The sequence below is a fragment of the Vanellus vanellus genome, assembly GCF_965231255.1.
Source record: "Vanellus vanellus genome assembly, chromosome: 11".
NCBI classification, from domain to species: domain Eukaryota; kingdom Metazoa; phylum Chordata; class Aves; order Charadriiformes; family Charadriidae; genus Vanellus; species Vanellus vanellus.
In genome coordinates this window covers 9,747,362-9,773,637 of record NC_138916.1, presented here as the reverse complement: position 1 = coordinate 9,773,637, position 26,276 = coordinate 9,747,362, and the positions used below count along the sequence as shown (strand labels likewise).

The 26,276-nt window shown below is 41.5% G+C and overlaps 1 protein-coding gene and 1 long non-coding RNA gene across 2 annotated transcripts in view; both read left to right on the top strand.

Moving 5' to 3' along the window:
- The first annotated feature begins 5,386 nt into the window (after positions 1–5,386).
- Positions 5,387–6,613, top strand: LOC309676211. The gene is made up of 3 exons (XR_014269572.1): positions 5,387–5,411; positions 5,862–6,005; positions 6,569–6,613. It is a non-coding gene; the product is annotated as an uncharacterized lncRNA (long non-coding RNA).
- A 2,121-nt stretch (positions 6,614–8,734) lies between these two features.
- The window catches only part of TCF12 (transcription factor 12), a 168,508-nt gene continuing 150,966 nt past the window's right edge, over positions 8,735–26,276 (top strand). The window contains exons 1-3 of the mRNA XM_082488652.1: positions 8,735–8,810; positions 9,113–9,212; positions 10,127–10,199. Coding sequence (XP_082344778.1) covers positions 9,138–9,212; positions 10,127–10,199 — 148 coding nt within the window. The 5' untranslated portion in view covers positions 8,735–8,810; positions 9,113–9,137. The remainder of the gene's footprint in view (positions 8,811–9,112; positions 9,213–10,126; positions 10,200–26,276) is intronic.

Genomic DNA, 26,276 nt, shown 5'->3' with positions numbered 1-26,276 from the left:
ATTGTTGAAGTCATCTGGCCTTGAATATTTGCATGTCTGTCATGGAAACACTTTACGGTCAAAATAGCGATATGCAATACACAGTAATTGTAGCACATTATTATTTCTGAAACTGGGATTTTTTCCACTCTGAGACAGATAACCAGGATTTTCTGGATCTTAGATAATCAAGTATCTTCAATAATTGAGTCAACCCCCCAGATTTTACTATGTAGAGCCACATAAGGGAAAACTATGGGTGATGAGATATATTTTGTGAACCTCAATCCTAAATTATTAATGTAAAAAGAACATTAAATGTAGTCAGTCAGTATGGAAGAATGGAGCACTTGCAAGACTGTCCCTTATTTTGAACAGAAATACTTATATAATTAGAATGAAACTATAAATACATATGACAAGGACACCACCCACAATTGTATTCCCAAATGAAAATTAATCTGATGGGGTCTGCAGGTATTGTTGGACAAAACAATCATGATATCCTATGAGGAGGGAAATACTTGAATATCCACAATTTTTTTGATGTGAGAGTCCACCTAAGATGAGGTGGCTGCAGTCTTCAAATAGAACTTAAACTTTAAGATTATTTTTTTTTCTTCCTAAAACCTTAAAAAGACCCCAAACCTATCACAGAAAAGAACACTAACCCCAATGTAATGTTACTCCACTCATTTAAGAAATGAAACTTTTTCAGTGCGACTTAAAAGTGTAGTTCTATGTCCTTGGTAAAATGAGTTCCTACTATTCTTCAAAGCTGTGATTTTCCTCTGTGAATTCAGCTTTCTCTGTCATCTCCTACTTCCCCAGAATGCGTAATCTGACGGTCCATTAGTTGTGCAAGGGAGAGAACCTGTTCCCTTCGGTGCCAAGGAGGGAATTGGTGCTCAGTGGGAATCTCATGCATGAGAGGCCCATCTGGGACTGGCTGATGAATGGCTGTAGTCAGACTTCAGTGACATTCTTTCAAGCAATTTTAGAGTGGAAAACATTATCTGTGGGTTATATGGCTTTTGATTACATTAAAGCAATTATTTCCTGGCTCCTGTGAAACTTTGGAGACGGGGAAATGTTCAAAAACGTCTGTGTAAAACAGATTGCTGGTTCCAGCTCCTGGTAGCAGGCAGAATACCAGAAATTGTTCTGCCAGAAGAGAAACTACCTAAAGTTACCTTCCCCTGGCTTTGTATCCTCTGTCTGGGTTCTTTGGTCGCTGACGAGGACTGACCTCGACTAGTCTTTCCCTCAGGAGGTGCACGAACACAATCTCCTCTTTTTCTGCTTTAATCCCCGATTCCGTTAAATCTGTGTGAATGTGGTCTCCTCATTTTCCTCAGTTGAAATTAGCAAATAAGTTTATGATTTATTAAGGGAACGCATCCATCCGTATGAGCACAGCGTAGTTGCCTGCAAGTGGTTTCCTTAGGAAAGCAGGCTAAAAATGGGGGTACTCATGCTTCATCCTCTCTGCAGATGAACTCTGTTCTGACTATCTAGCCAACGTCTTGCAGCGTGGGAGACCTTCTTGGTGAAAGATGCTTTGCCCTGTTGGTTTCAGCAGTAATGCTTATCCTAGGGATATTTCAAAACTTCTCACCTTGTATTCCTTTCCTCACTGAAAATACCTCCCTGTTATAATCTCACTGACATGATTCTTTGTTGTAATCTGTGCCTTCTGAGTTTATAAATGAGTTTTCTTAAACTGCAGTGCTTCGAAGCGCTGGTTCTGGCTGCAGCCGGGCCTGGCCCGGCCGGGGGCTGCTCTGCGGGAAGGCCCGGGTACCCTGGGAAGAGGAACTTTTTTCTCCAGGGATAGCGATCTGCTTTTGGGTCAATGAATGCTTTGCTTAGGTGTTTATTTAAATTAAGCTTTATGTCATAGTGATTTTTTCTAAGTCACCCTTGAAGACAGTATCATTTTAGATTAATTTTATTAAGCTAGTGTAAATCTCCTGTGACTACTTATTCCTCTTTAAGTAGTAGGGTACTGTAAAAACAAGAAAACGTGTTGCTTTTAATTTCAACTTGTTAATTGCTTTTAGTTCATTTAACAAAGGCTGGTTTAAGCAGCGTGAGTACCCAAACCACCTACAGTGTGAATTTAAAGTCGCTTTTTGATTTAAACTGTTCGCTTTGCCATTGGTGGCGTTCAGGTTCATTTCTTGGACGACCAGCGGGAGGAAGGGGAGTTTCCCGGGGCGCACACGGCCGCCGCGCCGGTGTTTAACCCTGCGCCCGTGCTTCGCTCCCGGCAGAGAGCGGGGAGCCCGGGGCCGAGGGGCGGGCGCGGGGCCGGCCTCTCCCGGCGGCGGCAGCGGGACGGAACGGGAGACATGAGACTTTCCCCTCGCACAGGGAGGAGCCATTTCGGGCGCTACCGCCCCGCAGCTCCCCGTCCCCCGCACCCGGGACGCCCCTCGGCGGCTCCCCCGGTTTTCCTAACCGGCCCCGGGGAGGGCTCGGCCCGGCCCGCCCCGCCGCGGGGGCCTGAGGCGAGGAGCAGCCCCCGGCCCCTCCCGCCCGCTCGGCGGCGGGCCGCACCACCCCTTCCCGTCACAGCCGGCCGGCGGAAGGACAAATAGTCCTCTCCGCATTGTTCGGCCACGCGCAACTTTCGGCCGTCCTCGTGCGGAGGGTGCTGCCCCGCCGCCGGCCGCGCTGAGGGGTGGCGGGGCCGGGGCCGGGCGGGCACGGACGGACAACTCCGGTCCGCCGCCTCCCCCTCCCCGCGGAAGCGACACTCGGGGCGGTGCTCCGCTCCGCTCAGCGCGCCCCGAGGCGCCGCCGCCACCGCCTGGCTCGCAGGGCCGGGCCGTGCCGGCTCTGCTCCGCCCCAGGCACCCGCGACCGCACCGCCCTGCCCGGCGGCGAGCCCGGGCCTCTGGCCGCGGGAGGCCGCGCTGTGCAGGGCCAGGCCCCGCTGCCGGGAGCGGAGACGGGAGAGGCCGCCTCCCGCCACGATTTCCCCGTGTAATAGCCTTTTTTTTTTTTTTCCTCCTTTCCCCTCCCAGTCAACTTTCTGCTTTTGTAAGAATTTCTCCTGTGAGGATCGTCCCTTGCGGCGAGCTAAAGCTTTTAGCTATTTCCCGCTTAGCCAGAAGCGCTTCTCGGCGACCACGTTGTCAGCAACAGTAAGAAATGCGGTGTAGCTGTGAGCGCTCCCGCAGAAACAGGATTTGACTTCCCGGGAGTCAGACTGCGTGCTTGCTCCGGTCCCCTTGTGAGTGATACTCTTTGGTGAAAGGTTTCACCGTGGCGGCCTCCTGCAAATGTTCTAAATCTTCCCTGTTGTAGGGTATGTTACGTAATGTATATGTTATATAATTTTAATTACCACGAGGTAAATATAGCAGGCGGCGAGTGAGGCAGCAAATTGTTATCTGTAAGATGGGCCATACTGATAACAGCAAGCACTGCGCAATCGTGAGGCTTGGCCATAGGAACATCGCTGTAGGATACTCTTCCAAAGCCTGCTCTGAAAGGCAGAGCTGTAGGAAGTACACAGTGCCTTCCCCAAGAGCTTCATCCAAATGTTTCAGGCATGACACATGACAACAAAAATATTTTAATTAATTTTTATTGGCTTGAGTCAGATTCCAGGTGACTCCAGGAATAAATCAGTAAGAAAATGGAATTGTCTTGTCTGTGTTAGTTTCAGGAAACACGGTTGTTTTCTCTTTATCACTGACTCCACATGAGCGTTACTGTCTGCACTGGGAAGTCGTCTGGAAGCAGTAGAAAGGATTCAGTGGTTTAGGTGAGGGTAGGATTTTGCTGGGGAAAAAAAATGCTGGAGCAGGAAAGGAGGTTTGCTGACTTCTCTCCAAGGCTATGGAATTGCTGAGCAATAACATTTATCATGGATAAATTGCTGGCTGTGGGTGCAAGCTGAGCACATGCGTGTTGATTTAAAGGAGCCATTCCAGTGAAAACTCCATCCTGGGTCAAATGCTCTGTTGGGGAACACCCTAGGAGCTTGTACGGTTTGGGTGGTGGTGCTGAATTAATTCAGTGTGTGTAAATTTAAGAATAAATAAACCAAAAGAAGACATGCAAGCTTAATGATTTTATTCACACAGGCATGATACATTAAATAGTAATATGGAATACATTTTCTCAGATCCCTGAATGCACAACAGCTGTCTGCTGTATCAAATATTTTTCCTTTAAGGAGCGGGTGGAAAGCAATTCATGAAGGCTGTGGAAACAGCGTACAAGTGTGAGTATTTTTAGGGGTTTGTGCTCAAATGATTTGGTTTTTATATTCCTCTTAATTTTTTTTATGTTCCATATGTAATTCTTCATTTTCATGGTCATGTTGAAGCATGCGGAAGAATGTTGCCATCACCATCTGGCAACTAGCAATTCCCTGATTGCAGTGGTTGGTAGCTGACCATATTGATGTTGGTAGATCAGCTGTCAGGGCTGTTACCATAAAGATTTACAGTTGTGCTATGTGCTCTGTTAGAGTCTGGAGTTCACTGATGACTTTGTGTGCAAGGGTTTACCAGCCTATTACTTGCACTACTCCACGACAGACCTAAGACTCCTCTAAGGAATGGGTATTTATCCACAAGACAAATGAATTCATTTATCTTGATAGAAAGTTCACCGATAATAATGTGATTGGGAAAGCGTCTTCAGGACTTCAGCCCTTCAGCTGGAGTCCTTGCTCACAAAATCACCAGCAAAATGATTGGTGTTTATGAACGCTCCTCGATTTCTGTGCTATCCATCTGATCCGTTGCTCCCTAGGTAGTGAAGACCTTTTATTTTTGAAGAAGTGGTAGAAAAAAGGGTGTAACAGTCGCAGAAGGTGGTAGCATTGCAGCTTTCTATGTAAAGTACAAGGAAGGTACCGTTGTGTCACATCAAAGCTGCAAGTTTTTCATTTTTGTATGATTTGTGTAGTATGTTTGCTGCATTTGCACATTTGTAAGGAAAGAACCATCACTAGGGATTGAAGCAGGAACGAACCTGGAAGTATTTTCTTTGTTGCAAATGGAAAACTGTTGTAATTGTCTGAACCAGGTTTCAGATTTCTATTTCTTCAAATTTTTAAAAATGTTTATAAAGTCTCACTTGGTCATCTTTTCTCATAAAGATCTCTAAATAGCTGAAACCAGAGAGTTTGTTTGGGTTTTTTTTTGTGCTTTGTTTTTGTTGTTGTTGTTGTTTGTTTGTTTGTTTGTTTTTGTTGTTGTTTGGTTGTTGTTTTTTTTTTTACTGTTAACCACATTGTTTTCTGTTTCATTTTCTGTGTATGACTATGCCAAGATAAGGATATGCAATGCATATATTTTTTTTAACTCCTGTCTTTGCAGTGAACAGGAAGAATTTATAGGGAGTGGCAGAGACAAAAGGATACTAAGTAAGCAGCTTCAGAAAGTGGTTGGCGATTCTGAGAAAAGGTGAAAGACAATGTTTCATGGAAATAGAACATCGTGTCTGGATGTTTCAAGTGTACATGTTCATTCTGATCAGTGTTAAATGAAGATGAGTTAAAAACTGAGTAGGTTAAAGATTTCAAATCTGACCAATGTGGCAGGTGATGTACCTGGGAAACATGAGGTTAAATCTTTTTAGAATTTTATTGTAATACAGGATGTGATAGTTACTGATCTCTTTCACAATGTTTTAAGTCGAGCTACCTGCATGAGTTTCTTTTGAAATTTCAGAATTGTCCAACTCATTACAATTTTGGCTCCCCAGAGCAACCTCCTTTAGGTCAGACTCATGGTATATTTTGGACCAAAGCATACCTTCACCGGGGCCTTGGGTACTTGCTATGTTGATTGGCATAATTTCTGGAAAATTTGTTTATGTTCTGGTCATTTTTCTACGGGTCCCTGGAAATGAAGTTTTTCAAAGAGGACAGTCAGCCCACAGAGATGCAATGCAGAGGAATGGCTGCTGTGATGTGACTTCTGGCAACGAGCGTGCTTACTACCAGCTTCTGCATGAGCAAGTGACGTGTCGCTGTGGTCCCAGTGGGATATCTTACGGTATTTTGTGTATCTTTAAACCCTGTGACATGGATTATGTGGATCTATCATCTTCCACTCAAAATTTCTAGCTGCAAATAAAGGCTTATGAATGTGAACCTTAAAATCTTAGGTTGGAAGGCAAATAAGAAGTATTGTATTTGAAATTAAGTTTTAATTTCAATACAATTACACATCATTACAAATAATTGGTAGCATTATTACTTCCACCTTCCTTAGATTTAGTCAGTTTTCTAATCAATATCAGTGTTGCGGCTGTGCGAACTGGTACTGAGTACCAATACTGGTTAAAAAGTAACGCTTCAAGAGAAACAATTTTTCACAGTATGTTGATGGAGAGTATTTCTTGTAACTAAAATAAGGTAAAGGCCATTCCTCCTGAAATGTATAATGATCTCTGTCACTGTGTGCTTTCCTCTAAAGTGAAGTATTATTTATACATCAAAGTGAAAAAGTACATATTTATGTCCCTCAGGGGCACAGAGAATGGAAGTCATTGTATTGATATTTTAATACAAATTGCTTCCCGCATTTCTAAGCAGCGAATATATGAATATTCATAGGATCGCAAGGCCAGATGATCATCCAGTACATGGCATATATGGGAGCAAAACGGAGGAGAATGTTTTAAGGCTGCAGAATCTCCAGTTTGTCTCTGCCCAGGGGTGGTAAGTTTGTTCTCACCCTCCCCTTCCTCCGGAAGATGTCACGGTCGGGATCTGGGGGTGGGAAGAGTTGGGTTGGAAGGGACCGGCATGGGGCTGGAGAGCCCTCTGTACCGCCTGCTGCTTCCCAAACCTGGGACACTGCCAAGCAGCAGGCCCTGAGGGATGAAGGCTCCTCCGTGCAGCCTGCCTTTCCCCCCCGCGCATACTGTCTCCCGCCGGCCTTTTAGGTTCTCCAGGGTTTTAAGTATCCCTTTTCGTGGTCCTTGTGTTTTGTAAGTCCCCTTGCTCCAAAAGAATATCACACCGGTAGCTGCAGAGATCATTACCGTTCAGTTCTCACTTCCAGAGAGAAGGGCGAGCCGCCCGCCCTCGGTGGCCGGGGTCAGCGAGGAGCAGGCCGAGAGCCAGGTGGTGGCGAGTAGGTGCCACCTGGGGGCTCTGCAGGCTCGGCAGAGCTGTGTGCCACCGAGCACTGGGGCCGGGCACCGGCATTACGCTGCTGTATCCGAGCGGCTTCCAAACGTGATGCGAACTTGCCGGCGGGACCGGGTGGCAGTGCCGCTCCGGGAGGGGGGGGGGGGGGGGGGGGGGGGGGCGCGGGGCGGTCGGTTCCTGGCGGCGGCGGGAGCCCGGCGCACGTTGCTCCCGTCCCTGCAGGGAGGGCGCGGGGCTGCTTCGCCGTTAGCGTCCCCCGTTCCGGGGAGCCGCAGAGTTCACTTGAATAGGTGTTGTTGCCTTAACAGACATACCTTTATGCTTTCACATGCTATGGTTTTAATCGTATGTATTTAAGAGGAAACTGCTAATGAATGTTTAAAGCGTGTTGTAATTCCTATGCAATTTCCCTTTGCCAAGTAAGTCTGTATATTGACCTGTTAAAAGTATTTAGGCGTATTTTAGGGCATCCGGATTCCGGGCGAGTGTGATTATGTGTTTTGGGGCCTCTGCGTTGCCCAGGATTTTGCTGGCGGTCGGGACGAGCCGGGGAGCGGCGGGGAGAGGGCTCCGTTTCCCTGCGGTGCCTGCGTCGGCGGGTGCTCGTTGCGGTGTCCCTAAGCGGGCCGAAGCGTCCCCGCTTCTCCCCGCGACGCGACACCCGGCCCAGGCCGGGGCGGCTCCGTGGGGCCCCCGCCAGCGCGGCGGCGCCTCCCCCCCCCCCCCCGCCCCCGGCCGGTAGCGGCACGGCGCGTCAAGGGTTAAGGCCGCGGCGGCGCTCGGCGCGGAGGGATACGGATCCGGAGCCGTGAACGTGGTGCTGAGGCTCCGTAAGCAAAAAAATGTCTGCCTGAGGGAAACCCACAAGTTCCTTCCAGCGGGGGGGGAGCGTTCGGCTCGTCGCCTCCCACCCAGCCCGCGGCCCGCCCGCCCGCCGCCGGCCCGGCCCCGGTCACCGAAGCGTACGGGGGGGTGGGGGGGGAGGCAGCAGGTAAGCGCGGGCGGCGAGGGGCCGGGAGAAGTTGGGAGAGAGCGGCGGGGGGAGGGCAGCGGCGGCCGGGCGCTCGCAGGGGCAGAGGCGGCGGCGAGAGGCAGGGGGCCGCGGCCGGGCGGGAGCGGGGCTGACCGGGGAGGGGGGAGCGGCGGCGGGGAGGAGGAGGCACCGCCGCCGGGGAGCCCGAGGGCGGCAGCGAGGACCGGGGTGAGGGGGGTCTTCGGCGGCGGCGGGGCGGGCTGCAGCGCCCGGCCCCGGGCAGGAGAGAGTCCCCCCGCGGGCGGCGTTCGGGGCGCGCGTTACCGGCCGCGCGGCTGCCAGCGCTCATAAAGGATCGTGGTGGGCCGCAGCCGGGCCCCGCCGCGCCGGGCGGTTCCCAAACTTGGCGGGGAGCGGGGCTGCGGCACCGGCCCCGCCGCTCCCCCGCCGGGCACAAGGGAAGGCGCGGGCCCCTCCCGCCCAGCGCGCGCGCGCGCATTCCACCCCACACCTCCCCCCCCCCATCGACCCCGGCGGCGGCGCGCACCGCGTGTGCGCGTGCGGTGCGCGGGGGCGGCTCCCCCGCTCCGCCGCGGTCCCGAGCGGGGAGAGCCGCCGCCAGCGCCGGGGAAGGCGATCATGGTGGGGCCGGGATGGCCCCGCTGAGGCACGTCCGGCCCTGCCGGTCGGCCCCATTGTTGCGGAGACAGCGAGTCGCTTAATCTCCCGGTAATGCTCCGGACGGCGCGGGGCCGCGGCTGGGGGGGGCGCGGGGGACAGAAGCATAATTCCTGTCGGCGGCGTGACCGTGCGTCGGCGGAGGTGGGCGAGAAGCGGGGCGAGGGAGCCTGAGGAAACTTGGGGAGAGTTGGTTAGCTGGGGGAAGCTGCCGGTTCCACCAGCCCGCCCGGTAAAGCAGCGCCTCCCCCCCCCCCGGGATCCCCCTCCCGGGATCCCCCGCCCTCGGGTCGCGGTGGCGGAGGGCCGGCGTCCCGTGGTGAAGTGCTGCCTGTCTCTCTCCCTTGCCGCAGGAGGCGATCGGAGGAGCGCAGGAAGATGAATTCGCAGCAGCAGAGGATGGCCGCGATAGGGACGGACAAGGAGCTGAGCGACTTGCTGGACTTCAGCGCGGTAGGGTCCTGCCCCGGCGCTCCCCGGGGCTGCCGGGCGGCGGGGCCGGCCCGGGCGGGGCAGGGGCGGCTCGGCGGGGTCTGCGCCGCCGGGCCGGACACCTGAACTTTGATGTAATGTCTAGACCTGCAGATTTAATACTGTAATGCCAGCTGGGTCAATTGGTTTAACTGGTTAAAATCAGGCTGACCCAGCGGTGGCATAATCTAATAATTAACGTTTGATAAGCTGGCGTGTGGCACCGGTACTTTGGCTTTTTTGTTTTCCTTCTCTTATTTTTTTTTAAACAAGCCAAAAGAAAATTGTGGGAGGTGTCCCTGCCCATGGCAGAGGGGGTGGAACTAGATGATCTTTAAGGTCCCTTCCAACCTAAACCATTCTACGTTTCTATGAAAATATGATGCCCGTAAACAACCAAGGTTATTCGTTGGTAGCTTGTACAGTAATTTTGGCATAGAAAATTAGAGGTATTTTCTATGTGATCCTCTTAACAGATTTCAAAAAGGTGTTTGATTTATAAACATAATAGAAAACTACTGCCTCTCAAAAGCTGTCTTTATCTAGTGACTTTAAACTCACAGATCAGCAAGAAATATATTTTAAGTAGCAAAATTTAAAATATATAACTACTTTAAGTTGCCCTCATAGTAGTAGGTCTTTAATTTTTTAAAGTTGTTTGTGTTCACATAGAAAAGAGATTTTAGTGATTATTATTATTATTATTAAATTGCAAGGAGTACTTTATCTTATTGGTTTTATGGGTATAAACCTGCATCTCAGATTCAGTTTATTTTCTAGCAGAAAAATGGATCAAATGATTGTTTCCTATTAACTTTTTTTTTAAAGTTTTCATTAATAATTTAGCACAGAGTTTCAAAGCCAATTTAAATGCATCTTTTTTTCTTGTTTTATAGATGTTTTCCCCACCTGTTAATAGTGGGAAAACCAGACCAACGACGCTAGGAAGCAGCCAGTTCAGTGGATCAGGTAGGATGCATCTGAGATACATAAAGTTCATGTAACTAGGTCTTGATGTTTTAGCTTAGTCTTCATGTGCTGGAAGTATGGTAATCTTTCATCTCTACGTATTCTCTTAAGACATTAAGATTAATTAGAGATGTACTGTTTTGATCTGACTTTATAACGCAGTTTGTTATCTTTCACCACAGTTTTCTTCTATATGCCTTAGACTACTTGCCCCAGACCGGTGAAGTATCTCTGGTCAGACTGACGTACAAGTTGTCTGTTTATCTGTGATGTTAAAAATGAATGGCTGCTTTGTTTTTGTTTGTTTGATAAAAACAAACCTACCTGTTAAACTTGAAGTATTTCCTAGCCTCTGTATGAAAGGGGAAAACACTTAAGTAAAATGCCAGATAATGAAATACTCCTGACTCAAGGGTATATTTTAAAATGCAGTTCTTAAGGAAAATGTGAAGCTAATAAATTTTTCTAGTACTGTGTAGTTCTCAAAGTCTTGACGAATAGAATTTTTTCATGTTGTACTTTTATCGGTGCATTTGGAAAACAGGTAACTATTTACATGTTGCATGTATTTTGTGGCTTCTATATATTTTCATTGAGGTCCACCTAATGGCTGTTTTCAGACACTTTTTAAGCTAAGCCTCTAAGAGGAAATAAGTGCAATTGCTAAGCCTGTAATAGGAAATAAGTGCAATTTTTTAAGGTACTTTTTATCTTCTTGTAAAGGGTATATTTATTACTACTTACAAAAGAGAAACTAACTTTTTTATGATGTGTTTTGTTCTTGTTTATGTATGCTTATTTTCTCTGAATACAATGAAGTGATATTTTTGTTTTTATAAATACAACAAAGTGATGCTTGTGTTTTAGTTAAGGTTAATGAAAATAAATTTTTAGAATGCCAGTAGAGGAGTGAAGTAGTTTCTTGAAGTTGTGCAGTAACATGGCCTGTTTGCCTTTAACATTGTCAGAGCTCTTTGAGAGTCCAAATAACACCTTGCATTTTAGTTACACTTTAGAATTTTTCTTTTTAAAAGCATCTTAAAAGTTATGAATTGTATAATTTTCCAAACTCTTCCGAGATGATCTCCCACATTTAATTTAATGAAAACATGTAGCAAATGTAATTGTAACATACTTGAAGGAGCATTTTACTTTTTCTCTCCTAAAATATATGTGGTTTTGTCTTGTTCTTTGAAAGTATGTAAAGTTTAAATTATTGGCAATATTAAGACAGCAAAACTGTATACAATGGAGTTAATGTTTTTTTCTTTATATACAATTATTCAAGGCAGTTCCTCAAAAGTTTGTTTTAAAAGACATTCAGGCAGCTAAAACTTACTGTGGGGAGCACAACCTGGGCATCTTGTCCCCCTTTCCCCTTGCTTTTCCTGAACAAGTGGGGTGATTTTTGGTTGAATAGTAAAGCTTTCATTTTTAGTTTAGCTCTTAGATCACTCTTAGGTAAAGCGGCTTGCCCTATTTGTAAGTAATGTTTCCCCTTCTTTCCTTGGATGGCTCAGAAAAAGGGAGAATGCCAGGACACTTAGCTGTTTGGGAGAAACAGTGTTACTGACTCATCACATAGGTACCAATCATAAGCAATACACTGCAGCTGTCAAACAAGCTACAACCTCAACTGAATTCCCTTTGGAAAAGATAGTGATATATAGTTGTGGGTTTTAATTCAAAACATTTCTGGTTGTAGAGATTTACTGGTTAGTGGGATTATATGCCCTAATTCTCGTAATGTTATGACCTAAGGCTTGACCTAGGGAGATTACTCTGCAGGAGTGAGAGGTGACAAACTTCTATATTAGTTGTGTTCTGAGTCAGTGTTAAGTGTTGTAGAAAGACCATGTTAAATCGTTGATGAAGTAGAGGCATTTAATTTCTAGAAACTTCACTTTCAATTTCTTGAAAACTTTTTCTTTTTTCTTTTTTTTTTTTTATTGCTAGAGGCCACTCTTTAAAGAGAAACATGAAAGGAGGAGGTATTTATTCCTTTGAGCTGTCTAATATGGAAAAGCACAGTATCGCAGATTGCTAAAAAGTGTGTTTTTTTTAATTTTTCTTTAAATACGGAGTGATATGACCTGTTACAGAGACTTGCTGTGATTTTGATGGTAATTACAGAAGTGAAGCTTGCTTTGGTATCTTTCCCATTAAACACAGTTGTTTTATTTTTCTGATGTCTTTATAAGCACACTAAAGGAAAATCTTTTCCTTTTCTTAGTTGGAATAAGAATATATTTATTGTTTGTTATTATAGAGACTTATAGAGACCAGATTTTCTCATTTAAACTTAAACAAATCTGAAAATACCTTCCCTGCCCCCCCCCCCCCCCCCCCCCCGCCCCCCAGTAATTCAAGATGCAGCCTAGTGGCCCCCATCAAGTAGGTGAAAATCAATTGCTTGTCTTCGTGGCTTTTAAGACTGTGCATTTCTTGGAAGTCTGATTTAGAATGATGGAATTCTCATGATGCATTTTCCTTGCTACCCCCCCAGACCCCCAGTTTAAAAGGACAAATTAGTTGCTGTTCAAGGATGGTTATGTTCTGTTTTTCGGGTGTGGCTTTGTGAAGTGTTGGGAATACTAGGGTGTATGTTATTAATTCTGGTGTAACGAGCTTGATCTGGTATAATTCTGCAACATTTCTGTTGATTATCTTCTGAAAATATATGTGCAATTGGGTTGATAATAATAAAATGGCTAATATGACTGATATCTATAGCTTTTAAGAAAATACCGTCCTGGATTAACATATGAACACTGTGTCTTGGTTAAAAGATAGCTAAAGTCTGGTGTTGGGACAGGCTTGCTTTCTGCAAGTCAATCAGTTACGAATGAAAGCTGGAGATGAAATAAGTGAACTAATCTGATGTATCCTAGTATCTTATGACAGTAAGTCGTGTAAGCTGCTGATAAAGTCAAATAACTTGGTCAGACTACTGGTGAAAATAAACATATTGGAAAAGTAACCTGATACGTAAGTGAGTGAGTTAAGCTGCAAAATATTCCTTGTCATACCTGTTGTAATTACCTCATTTAAAACAGAACTTCACATTCTTTTCTCCTCCAAAACCAACTTGTGGAGATAAAGTCGTTTCTGTCTTAAAAATCGATGAGGGAGAAGGCAAAGGTCAGAGACATGATCTGTAAGGCTTTTTAATCAGGCTTTTCTTCAGATTTTATTTAAAATTAAAATTTTCTGTGTTGCCACTATGGTTAACAGCAATGTTTATGATTTACAGTGAAATTTTGCTATGTTTTCTTTTTGTCAAAACCACAAAATATATGCCAATACAAACCTGGATGGTTACCAATTTTGCCGAATGCCCTTTATTTATCACAGTAACTCCATTAAAATCCAGTCACAATATTCAGGTGCCTGCCATAGGCAATAATAGTGCAGTTTTCCTAGAGCTTCCAGTAGGTTTGATCTCAATTTTAGTTTTTCCTCTGATTGAAACTTTTTTCATCTCAGGTGCGGTACCCTAAAATACCCCCCCCCCCCCCTTTTTTTTATTTTACTTTTCCAAAGAACTTCTTAGATGTTTAAGAAGAACATGTTTGAGACAATATTTTCCTATGTGGTTTACTATCTTCAATTTTTGTAGCCTTCTCATTATACCAATAGCATTGTTTTCACATGTGGCTGCGCACGTATGTAAGTGAGGTATCGGTCAGAAAGCTGAAGTGAGATAATGTGGATGTCTACCAGAAAACAAAGTGGTAAGAATTTAAAGAGGTACAGTTCAAGAGCTAAGTCATCAAAATATAACGCTTCTCTTGCCTGTAAGAGTCTTCTGAAGCTCATGAAAAATGAGTACACACATTTGTGTGTGGAGAGCTTTTGGTAAAACTCTTGTGTGTACCCAGACATTCCTCATACTAGACCTATGGGCAAAAATACTTCTGAATGTATCTGTCTAGATACCCCTTTGTATCTGTTCGGTCCCCTTTTATGCCCTTTCCACTTCTCTCTGCTGATATACTGGGTTTGTAAGGAATGGATTGGGATAGGCCACTAATTAGTGGCTTGATGCAAAGACCATTTAAGTCGATAGCCTGCCATTAACCTGAGTGTCCCTAAATTAGGGCCATGTGTCTTGAGGCTGGACACAATGGCAATTCTTTAGCAGGTCTGTTAAGTTACCGAACAGTGTTTACATATCAGCAAAACCTGATTTGGATTACTGTTTGTCACTCCCACGAACTCTTATTTTCTTTTTAGTTTTGCATCAGCAGTTCATTGTAACACAAACAAACAAAAAACCCCAACAAAAAACCTTGTTGGAGTTACCTGGATGGGCAATGTTTTAAATGCTGTGTGTGTTAATCTACAGCAAGTGTTGAAGAGAAACAGCACTCTTAATTCTGACAGCCAAATCACAGCCTTGGAGAAAATTGCAGAAAGGGGAGACTTTTTGTGTATGCAAATTAGCGCTCCCAACCTTTCAAAATACTTTTTTTTTTTTTCCCTTCTTTTTATCAGAACTGTGATTCCTAAGAAGAATCAGTTCTGATACCATTCTACGTGTGTTCGAGGTGCAGGAAATTCCTCATGCCTGCTCCTAATCCCCGAATTAAGGAGTTGATGAGTGATCTCATGTAGTCACATAGCCTGGTCCTACAATGCATTAGGTCAAGACTGACTCTCTTAAATTTAAAAAAAAAAAAAAAGGAAGGCCTATATTTCAGGATTTTGATCCGTATTTCTGGTTTTGTCATCCAAAATATGTAATGATCCTGTGTGTTTTTATTTGCTGTTCAAGACAAGATAATCTTATTGTGTGTTAAATGCCAGAAATCTAGGGTGGCCTGTTAAAATAAACGTTAGGTCATGCAGCTATGTGGCTTTTTTATTATTTTTATTTTTAATACCTAGTTTGTCCTCTAGCTCCATTAAAAGTGAACCTGCAGACCTGGTAACCTGGTATTTCATCTTGGGTCTCGGGTGCTAAATTCAGTCCTTTTCTGAAGTACTTGGGAAGAGTTGTAGAAGCCTCGTATTTGAAAGCATAAAGGTGTCCATAGCTTCTTTCCCTGCTAGTTGTTTGTAGGGGAGACCCATGGATTACCCTTCAAATGGGCCAAACCCAAGTGAGCTGAAGATTTCAGTCTGGGTCCCTCACCCATTGCACTGAGAAATCTGGATGGGTGTGATACAGTGCTTGTAAATACGTGACTACAGCTTGCCCATTAGCAGCCTGTCTCACTATTGCTGTCTTTTTTCCTCCTCCCTTTCCCTTGCCTTTGGAAAGGTAGATTATCAGGCACTCTATGAACAGCCTTGAAAAGCCCATCTTATAGAGGGGCTAAATAACTGCTTCCATATTCCTGCTTAAGAAAGAGGAGGGACGAAAAAATGTTGGATAAATGGAGGGAACTCATAACCCAACTTTAAAGTAGACGGTCTCTTGCAAAGTGTTTGTGGTCATGCGGATATTGATTTTTTTTTTTGTGATTTTAAAAAAAAAAAAAAGGAGGAAAAGTTACTGGAGCAGCTAGGTGTTCTGCATCTAGTTTGGGGAGCAGATAAGTAAGTGTTTGTCCATCATATGTTGCCGTTTGCTATGGTTTTGAAATGGCTGGTATCACTTAAGGGGATGGTATGAACTGCGTGTCAATTGGTCAGAAATACCTTGCTGTCTTCCAAATAGCTAATTTTAGAATTTTTAGTAGCATTTGGCCTGTCTTTTTGTTTAGAGATATGCTTGACACTGTTAATAAGGGAAACTGTAACTTTTGCTGGATTGGCATGCGGAAAGCATTCTTTCAAAAAGTTAATGTCATATTTCCAGCAATTAGTTTTCCCTGGGTGAGAGCAGCGATATGATCACTGTGGTGACAAGCACAGCATCTAACCTCCTATCCCTATATAAACGTTGCTGTCTCACGAGGCAGGGGAGATCTTGGCAATGTTATTTCTGGGTGGCTTTGGAAGGTCTGGGGTGGCAGTAGTGCCTTTTTCTTTCCTGATGTGGAACTGCTCGGCGTGGGGCACCTCCCACCATCACCCTCCACCCCAGCCAGTAGCTCTGCTGAATTTTTCTGATCTACTGGAAGTGCTGAGGAGTATCCAGATGCTTTGGAGAGCAGGATGTAATGGCACATGGGAAGGAATATGATTTGGAATTGCCTGTTGCTGTATTTTTGGCTTTACCCAGAGAGCAGTGTTGATACAAATGTAAATAGGAGGACTAAAGGTTTGGGTGAAGTGGAGGAAGAATCCTGAAAAGAGACTGAGGAGAAATTGCATGTTACCTGAGGAATTCTTTTTCTTTAAAGAGAAGTATAAATCAGATTCTTATGGATTTGTATGTCCTTTAGTGGCAGCTGAACTTGCACTCAGTCCCTTAATTACTGTAGAACTCTTATTATGTCTGTAGCTTTTGCTAAGGTTTGAGGTGTTTTGGGTTTGTTTTTTTTGGTGGTCTTTTTTTGGTCTTTGGCAGGGGAATTTAATGTTAAAAGCTTGTCATTCATACATATGTGCCAAAGTTCCCCTTCCCCCCCACTTCTTTCCAGCTGTCACACAAAGAGGACTTAACCCCTTAGTCATTTTGCTATCAAGTTGGTATGACAGCTGTTTCTCTCGGATAATTCTACTTTATCCATAGTTGAGCCTATAGATGCTGTTGTATGATTTTTTTTTTAATCTGCTGTATACTGTTTTATAAATTTGATAAACTATTTTCTTTCAGTTGCTAAAGGTATAGTGTAATTTTTCATGGTTGAAAATAATTTATCATATTTGAAAATTCAGTTTCAGTAAATGACTCCACTGAATAAAGTATGTTCTCTAAAAAGCTTTTTTTAGAAGCATTGTCTATTTTAGTGTCTTGGCACTTCTTCAGAAGTTTATAGTAAAACTTGATTAGATTTGTGTGTTCTCCTGTGAGGAAATCACTACATTTAAATAGTAAATAAAGAAATAAGAAAAGGCACTATTTTCTTCGGCATGTGAATTATTTGATGGAGGTTGTTATTGAGCACTCATAACTAGTTTTAAATTGGTATACACCTTAATTGCTTTTTTGGGTTATTAAACATTGTAAGAGGAGGGGAAAGTATTATTTCAGTGTGTAATTATCATTCTAAGGGCAGAAAATGTGTTTTTAATCTCTATTTTTTTTCTGTCATAAGTAGTGATGGTCAATCCTTCAATTTGTTGGGTTTTTATTAATATGAAAGTCTAGAAGTCGCCAGTTCTATTGTATGCCACAACCCGTTAATTTTTAAGTACTTGTGGACTTTTAAAATACTACAATCCATTATTTACTAGTGTTTTTAGGGGCAAGTTTTTTTTTTTTCTATAATGAGTCTAAGATGAGATAATGATAATTTTTTTCAGTTTTGAATGAATGCCTTGTTTTTTCCAATTGTAAAACAAAGCTGTATTTGTAAACACAACATTCAAAAACATAAAGGACATACTTTTTTGTGAAGATGTTAACTGAATACCAAGAATGATCAGAAAGAGCAGCTTTTGTTATATTTAATAATATCTCACTGTCTTCAGAGGATAATCAGGGTAAAATGTACCCAGTCAATCTTTAGGACTTTGTTAGATTCTTCTTGTATGCTAGGGATATGTGTTGTGTGTATGTGTTGTGTTTTTTTTTTTTCTTTTTTTCTCTTTTAGGAAGGAGCTGAATTGCTTAAAATCAAATAAACTTCATGTTCTTACAGATGTAATGCAGAAAAATCTTGCTTGATCACATCAAAATAATCGTTGCTGGTGTTTTAAAGAAGTACTTGGGATGGGAGGGTGGAAGAGGAAGAGACTTGATAAAAAGGGTTTACTTTCCAGTCCTGTTAGTAGGGTAATGCCCTCTAGGAATGCTAGTAAAACTTTAGTATAAAAAAACTAAGTAGGATTTGTCTTGGACAGGGAAATTATACGCTTCCATATTAGCTCTATGGAAAACTTCAAAAACTGCCCATGCTACAGAATTGCATGTAGAAGGTTAAAAGTGTACATTTCTGGTATCACACACGGTTTCTTTTTATTGGTAAGTGGAAAATAGGTAGATATTTTTACATATAGCTTACATTTTTGAGTTAATTTTTTTTTCTGAGGTAAATCTTGTTTACTGAGGTCGACCTGATTTCTTGCTCCTGAAGTCCTACAGAGATCGCCTCTTTTGTTTTTTGTAAGCATGTTAAGGTTTTCAAGTCTGCTTTTTTTTGGTGTTGCAGACTTGGTTTTTCTGTACCAGTTGTAGCTGCAGAAACGGTAGTATCTCTGTTTCTTTATCAGGCTGTTAGTTACATGGAGTTTTAGTAGTAAGTTGAACCACTTGCTCTTGCTGTTCTCCTTTCCTTTGCATGGACAAACCCGCAGGAAACATTTTGTTTGTGCCTTGTCTCTGAAAGAGCTCTTTGCTGCTGCTGAAGATGAAGTAGTGGTAACACAGAGAAACTTAAGTTCATCTGGGTTGGAGTTTTATATAGAAGTGTATTCCGAGCCTTGATTTGTGAAAATTACATTTTAGATGGTGCATTTTTTCCCTTCTTAAATACCAAGATGAATAGGCAGAACTAATTGTTAGAAAAACATACCTAGTAAAACAAAGTCCAAATGTGGTCATTTCTAGTTGTGTACATTTTGCGGGTAAAATACCAATGAATATCAGACCATGAATGTGCACGTGTTAAATGAAATTGAGTTTAAGCCGATGTTTACCCTTTATTCAATATAAACAAGAACTTGGTCTGTAGCATTACCTGGTGTCCGTATTTTAGTATGTATGTCACTGTCTTTGGAGAGGGAATTTATAGTCCTCCCATCTTCTTCCATGTTCAAGTTTTACAGACAAAATCTTTAGTGTATTGAATGATTCCAAGTCTTACCTAAAAGAAAAACTGAATACACATTGGTGTCTTTTGTATGTACTATCTGCATTTCTAACATCTATCAAATTAACTATTTTTTTTACTTGAATGAGGCAATAAGAAGGGAACCAGACAGAAGAATTAGCGAAACATAAAACTGAGCGTGATTCATACCTATTAGCATGTAACGTGTGAGTCAAATGTAGAGAGTTTTATTTAAAATAACATTGCTTTGCAAACTTGGTTTCTCTAGTTCTGTTCGAAAACATATTTAAAGCTTAAAAGATGTAGATAAATCCATGATAAAGTCATTGAATCTCACATTTTGCATGCTGCAGGGATGTATTGTAACCAAGTATCTCTTGAATTTTCTCGTGTTGCATTGGTGTTAGTGGGATGCTGTGGAGGGAGGTACATTAGGATTTTCTAAAGTATATTTTTAGTCTTCTGTAGGAGAATGGAATTCATTGTTTATATATTTTTTTTTTTTTTTGTTTATTTGAATGCAAGATACTATTGTCTTGGTGTTATCCCAAGTGCCATTGTGGCTACTCTGTGAAATGATTAAACCAGACAGCTTTGCTTGTAGGACAAACATTTTTTATATTGTGATGTTTCGATGATTTTCAATGCGACACCTATCCCGTTCCAGTTTCTTTATGCAGCAACTTCATGAGTCATAATCCTTGCAAAAGAACACAGCTTAAAAATAATCACTGATTGTTTCTTTGCAATTCTATTCACTGCCCGCTGCAAATAAACAGGAGCGGCAATGACAATATCATTTAATCCTTTAATGTTTGCTTTTGACGTGCAAAACATTCTCTTGTAATAGAGAAGTAATCCATAAGGAGGGTAGCTGCTCTTTCATCTTCCTGAATGCTAAATGAAGCCAAGGCTTTTATGAAGAGATGGTGATTTAATGAAGATGACCGAGTTTTGGAGTAATGACAAGCTTTTGTATATTTCTAAAAATGATGCATGGTGCTTGCTGCTGCAGAGTTCAAATGGCTGTATTTCGTAGTGCGTCTTTGCGAGATTAGTGCTTGTGGAGCTTAGATGCAAAGTGATTGAATGGTCTGGTAAAGCAAAAATTTTTCCCTTAGTGTGATTTGAGAAGAGAAATGCACATCTCTGCCACTTTATGTGTATAAATGCATGTAATGTCTGACATGTGTTCTCTGCTGTGTGTAATGCTTTTATTTTGGTAACCTTGAAAATATCTCTGATATCGTATTCCCTTGCCAGAGGACAGTAATAAGCACACACAAAAAAAACGAAGCATGAACTTTGGCGATATTACTTATGACAGGAACATCTGAATTAGATATTTTTCTTGCAAGTACTCATCAGATGCTGGATTTAAAAAGCTTCTTAACTAAAAAAAAACCAACCAAGGCAACCAATCAAACCCTAAAAAAATCTCAAACAAAAAAAATCCCAAACCCCCGAACCTCTATAAAACCCCAAACAAATTTAACCCCCATCTTTTTTCCCTTCCAGTTTTTCATTTCATTAGTTTATTTGTAATATTTTTTAAAATAATCTGTAATATTACCACTTGCAAACCAAGCTAGATAATGCTTGATACCTCAAAAGGAAGAAGAGAGACTCTTTAAAGGATGGGAGACCATATCCTCTCCAGAACATACTCTCCCAACAGTCTTTCAGGCCTTCCCAAATCAGTGAAAAGGCCTTTTATTTTTCCCTCTTTGTAATTCAAGCCCTGTAAAGTGGGAAGTAGTAAACTTCCATAAAAATTAAATTAATCTTTTTTCTTCCACCAGGAGTGTGAAGAAGGTTATGATTCTTTACAAAAAGTTTCTACTTGCATGTTAACCTTCAGTATATGAGTGTTGTACTGTACAACCAGAATTAATCTTAAAGGTTGCTAAACTATTTAAGGGTTGCCAGGAACGTAAAGAATTCAACCACGTTGTTACATTTCTCGTAGTGTTACAGGAAAGATATAGCTGACCATCTGGGGTGAATGAACTTCAGTGAGCAACAATGGGCTGGTTTTTGTTTACTTTTTGAAAACTGTCTTGTAATAAAAGTGCAGAAATGGATATGTAACTTAAATTTCCTTCTTATCCTTTTAATGGCTTGAATTACTGGCTAGTCCCTATGTAGTAGTATTTAAACTCTTACGAGTTTGAGAGTGATATTTATGTCATGGATGCTTAAAACCCTACATGTTAGGGGAATAAATTTCAAGATGTGTCAAGGCTGTGCATGTGTGAGTACACTTCTGGGTAGAAGGTGAAGCATTATAAGAGATTGCTTTTTTTTTTTTTTTTTAGAGTAAACCCAGAATTTATATTTATGCATGTCCATTATACTCATTGAACCCGCTTTATTTTCAAGATACTTGTTGAGTACTGAATAACAGCTTCAATCCTCTGTGTATTTACCATGTACTAACACTTCCCTTTCCGTCTCCCCCATGCTGTTAGGGGAAATCGGGATCAGAATAGGGGTAATACCTGCATATGGGAGATGCTGTGTAATGTAATTTATAGTCTGTGCTAATGATTATATTCCTTTTAGCATTTCAATAGACTACATTTGTTTTATAAAGTGAATGGCATTTTTTTCTCTTAGATGCAGCTGTTTAATTGTAGGTAGCCTAAGTACCCTGTGAACTATCATCAAAAAACCTTTTTTTTGTACCTTATATTTCTGCAAGTAAAAACTGGTATGTATGTAACAATATGACTTGTGCTGCAGTGGGGACTCAGTCAGAGTTTGGCCATCTCTAGTGTGTGTCATAGGTTGTCTCTGAATTGGATACTGGAGAACATGCTGTTGCCATAGCAATGAAAGTCCTTTTGAAGGCAGGATTCTTGGCAGAGCTGTTGCATCTCCTAAAGTGCTTGGTGCATTGATCTGAAAGTACCTTGTCAGTATTAGCACATAGCTGTAGTGAAAAGAGCGGGAAGTACAGATTTCTTTAAAATACGTTGTTTTCTTTTTTTCGGTTAATTGTTGGTTGAATCCCCTGTTCATAAAGCTACACCTTTTAAAAATCTTATGCTGTGAACAATTCTTGTATTTAACATAATTAGCTTGAATGCATATATAGATTGAGCTGTCGTAACAGCTAACCTGTTTATTGCAAAAGTATCGCTGTATGACTTTCATAGTTTCCTACAGGACTTCTCCCTTTTAGCACTTTGAAAATCCATTTTTAGAGAGTTGCCTCCATGATTTTGGTTACAGCAAAACAGTCGTGACAATATCCTGCTGTATTTATAATGCTTTTCAACCTGATGTTTTCCTTTTTTCTAAGTGAAATGGTTGCCTTGCTCCCATATTATTTATATTACGGAACCCTAATTGTGACACTAATGTGGGAGAATAGCTTGTGGACATGTGTAGTTCTGTATTTATTTGGAAAATATACCTTACCTAGTATCCCTTTTTCAGCAAACACAGATAAGTCTTTGTGCATAAATATTTCCTCCTCAGAGTGTGGTTTTGTTATCAAATTAAGAAAAGGCTGTGAATTTCTTGTGTCCCATCAAGTATGTAATTTTTTTTTGATAAGTGATGTTTTCTTCCCCAAGACAAAGTGTAGGAATTCAGAGGGAACTTGTATAGCACAGATGTTCTGGACAGCAGTAACGTCCATTTCTACATGTGCTGTGAGCACGGAGTTGACTAACTTTTTCCTTATTTGAAAAGATCAAACAAATTTTAAACTGAGGAATGTAAAGAAAAATTGAAAACTTTTCTAAGTCTTCAGGAGACGATTAATGCAATTAACACTGTACAGCATATTCTTTCATGTGGACTGGGATTTCCATGTTTAAGAGTTCCTTTATTACTGAAAGAGCCTCTAGAAGAGAAGAATTTTGAAGTTACCCATATAGCTTGCCTCCATCCTTTGCAGCTTTTTTTGTAACATAGTCTTTAGCTTTATCACTTTCTCTGAAATAGTAGATATAGATGAGAATTAAATAAACACACCTTTCATTTTTCTCCTTCCCAGTGAAGTTAAGGAAGAATGAAATAATTAATATGTACTTGAAAAGAACTTTCTGCCTGCTGTAGCAGATGTGTGCGTGTGCCATATTAGTGATCATTTGCTTGGGCTTGTTTTGTACTCCCTGCCCCCTCTTGCCGCTTTCTCAGCGTAGGGAAGCAGCATAGCTTCAGGTTGCCTTGGCCTTGGGAAGCGGTACTGAGCTGCTGCTCTAAGCAGTTCCGACAGGACGCGTTACTTGCACTTCCTACGTGTGTTGGTCTAACCTGGGTAGACAAGTCGCGGTGTAAGTGACCTTGGAGTGGTGACCAGATCCTGTACCAAGGAGAGGTCAGCATTGATTCCACAGAGAGTGTGAATCAAGGGAATTAGTCTCTGCAAGGTGTCTGCTTGTTGTTCTTTTCCTTTTTTAAGCAAATTTAATGCTGCATCAGGGGACATGTGTACCGAAGCTCTCTACCTATCTGTGGGAATGAACGCAACGTTAATAACCCAAGTTTCCTCTAACTGTTTTGCCAGTTGTTGTCAAGTCACTTTGGGGGGGGGGGGGAAGGTCTTTGATGGCTCTAACAAAAGTTCTATTTATGTGTCCTTTCAGCTTTTGAGTCAATTAATACTGATTGAGTAGGCACTGTGTTTGGGATTGTGGCAACAGATTCACTGAGGTACACTGAGATAAGCTCATAGTCCTCTAAATATGTAAGTATGTATTAATACTGGCCCGATTTTGTCAGGCTTAGCAAAGATAACATTTAAAATGAGTTTAGCATGAGAAGTTAGGTATTTATCTTTTGAAATTCTAATTCTGGAAGAACTTTATACTTGGAGGGCTGATTCTAAAATGAAATGAACAGCTCATGTAATTCATGTAGCAAGCTTCCATCTTGAGATGTTCAATACTTTTCAGTATCCTCTGGTTTTGTTTCCATCTATGCTACTGTTTTATCAGGTTCTTTAAATTACAGGGCTATGGAATACTGAATTATGAACAAAATAGAAAATTCTCAAAATGTGAATTTTTTTAATATTAATTATTTTTTTCATGGTAATTGATATCTAGAAATTCATTAGGAATAGCAAATTCCTAGGACATACTATTACTTACTTGATATTTAGTGCTGTCATTTTTGTAATTTAAATAAGCTAAAGCAGACATTAATATCTCCATCAAAAACTTGTGCCAGTATTCTATTATTGCCCAATGAAGAGATAATAATCTTGTGTTTTAAAGGACATAGCTAAGAGGCAAAATTTTTGTTCGTATCTTGCTGCATAGTTCCTATGTCCCTCTGAGGAACTACTCCCCCCCCCCCCCCCCCCCCCCCCCCCCCCGTTTCCTCATCTGTAAAATGAGGGCTAGTGTTCACGCTGTAGAAGAGACAGTAAGTGTTTTTTAACTTCCTCAGTTCAGGGAAATGGCGAACTTGAAAGGAGTTAATAGGAATAACTTTATATGACCTAAGCAGAGTTAAATTAGCTTGCACGAATTTTCAGTGTTAATATTCCCTCCTTCCTTTTGTATATAATTTCTATGTCTCTGCTTGTTTAATTCAATATTTTACTTACATTGATGAAGTTTTGCAGTTTTTCTTTTTCAGTTCAGTTCTTGCTGTATCTACTATACAGCTTTTAAAATATAAGTTCTGTTATTTAAAAATGTGGAAATGCAAATTTCTGCCTAGGACTCAGCAATGTTCTAGAAACTGTTTCAGCACACCTTCACAGATTCCATACGCTTCTCATTTCTGTAAATTTTATTTGAATCTAATCCAAATAAAGAAGTGCAGATAAATATATTTGCCTAAATTTCTTCAAGAAACCAGATCACTAATCTAAAAAGGTTTCCTAATACATAAACAGAAAAAAGCCCTGTCCATAGCTATCCTTTGTATTTAATGGATTAAATTCACTTTGACAGCTGGATATATGTACCAGTGTCTAGCCTTTGGCCATGATCTAATAATCATGGATATGGTAACAAGTCGTCTAAAAAGGTTCAGTAATCAAGTGTTTTTTTTGACAAAACCTACTCTGACTGAAACAAGAAATGAGTCTGCGTTAAATGTGACTGCATTTGCTACTGTCCCTGTATTCTGAATACTTAATAAATACCCTTTGGGATGTCATAGACAGAACCTATGCTTTAACAAAATTAGCTTTAAAAAGCTAATTGTGCTACAGCAGTGTGTGTTTTAAAGTTATGAAACAAATGTGATCTAACCTAATGATCATGAAGAACTTGGTTTCAAAACATTAATTTTTCCTTTCCCTGAAGTGCTTTTTAACTGGTTTGTTTCTTCTGCCATAAAAATAGTTGTATACCATTAAATAGAGCCTTTTGTGAAATACACAATTCTTATATCATAATTCTGGTATGTGAGGGGAAGTTTAAGAAGTACTGATGAGTAAATACATGTCAAAGGGCAAGACTTCAAGCACTGCAAATGTTTTGAAAACAAATATTTTACTACACCCTAACAGTGTGCTTTGGTCTCAATTAGGTTTGACTAGTAAAACCTACATTATATGTAAATATCACGTATGTAAAGAGAAAAACAATGCCTTGGCCCTCAAACAGTCCTTTGTAATGCAAAATTAAAGTAGTGTATTTTGCCAAACTAGCATATTATGACTGTTGTTTTATATTTGGTTCTAGCTTTTTTTTTGGAAAAAAGCTGCTTTACATTCTATAAACCTCCATAAAAATCAACCAGGTTATGATAAAAACAAGTGTTCCACAAATTGTAACCTTGTTCTCTCTTCTTTTACTTTCAGTAGAATTTCTGGTAGAGCTAGCAGGATCAATGTTTTAGAAAACACTGAAGAGCAAGAGTGTGTGAACCAATTTAAGGAATTAAACATTCCTTTAGGAAGGTGAATTAACTGTTCACCCCAATTTATAGGTTACATTTCAGCAACTTCTGAATGTGATACTTGTGAGGCTCTCTTTTTTCTTTTTTTTTTTTTTTTTTTTTTAAATCATGTCTACTTTCTCATCTTTTTGTAGCTGAAGTGATTTGAGGTACTTATTTTTAAACCTCAGAGCAGCTTTCATGAGAAGTAGGATGTTTGCACTGAAGTTTGTATTTGGGGAGACACAGAAAGCTGGAGAAATTGGGAGGTAGAAGTATCTTCCAGGGGAGCTCAGAAGATTGATCCCACTGAAACTGTTAGTTTGGGAAGGTTATTTGCTTTTCCACATGCCTGATATGCGAGAAACTTTAGGGCTTCTTACCACTTTATTTG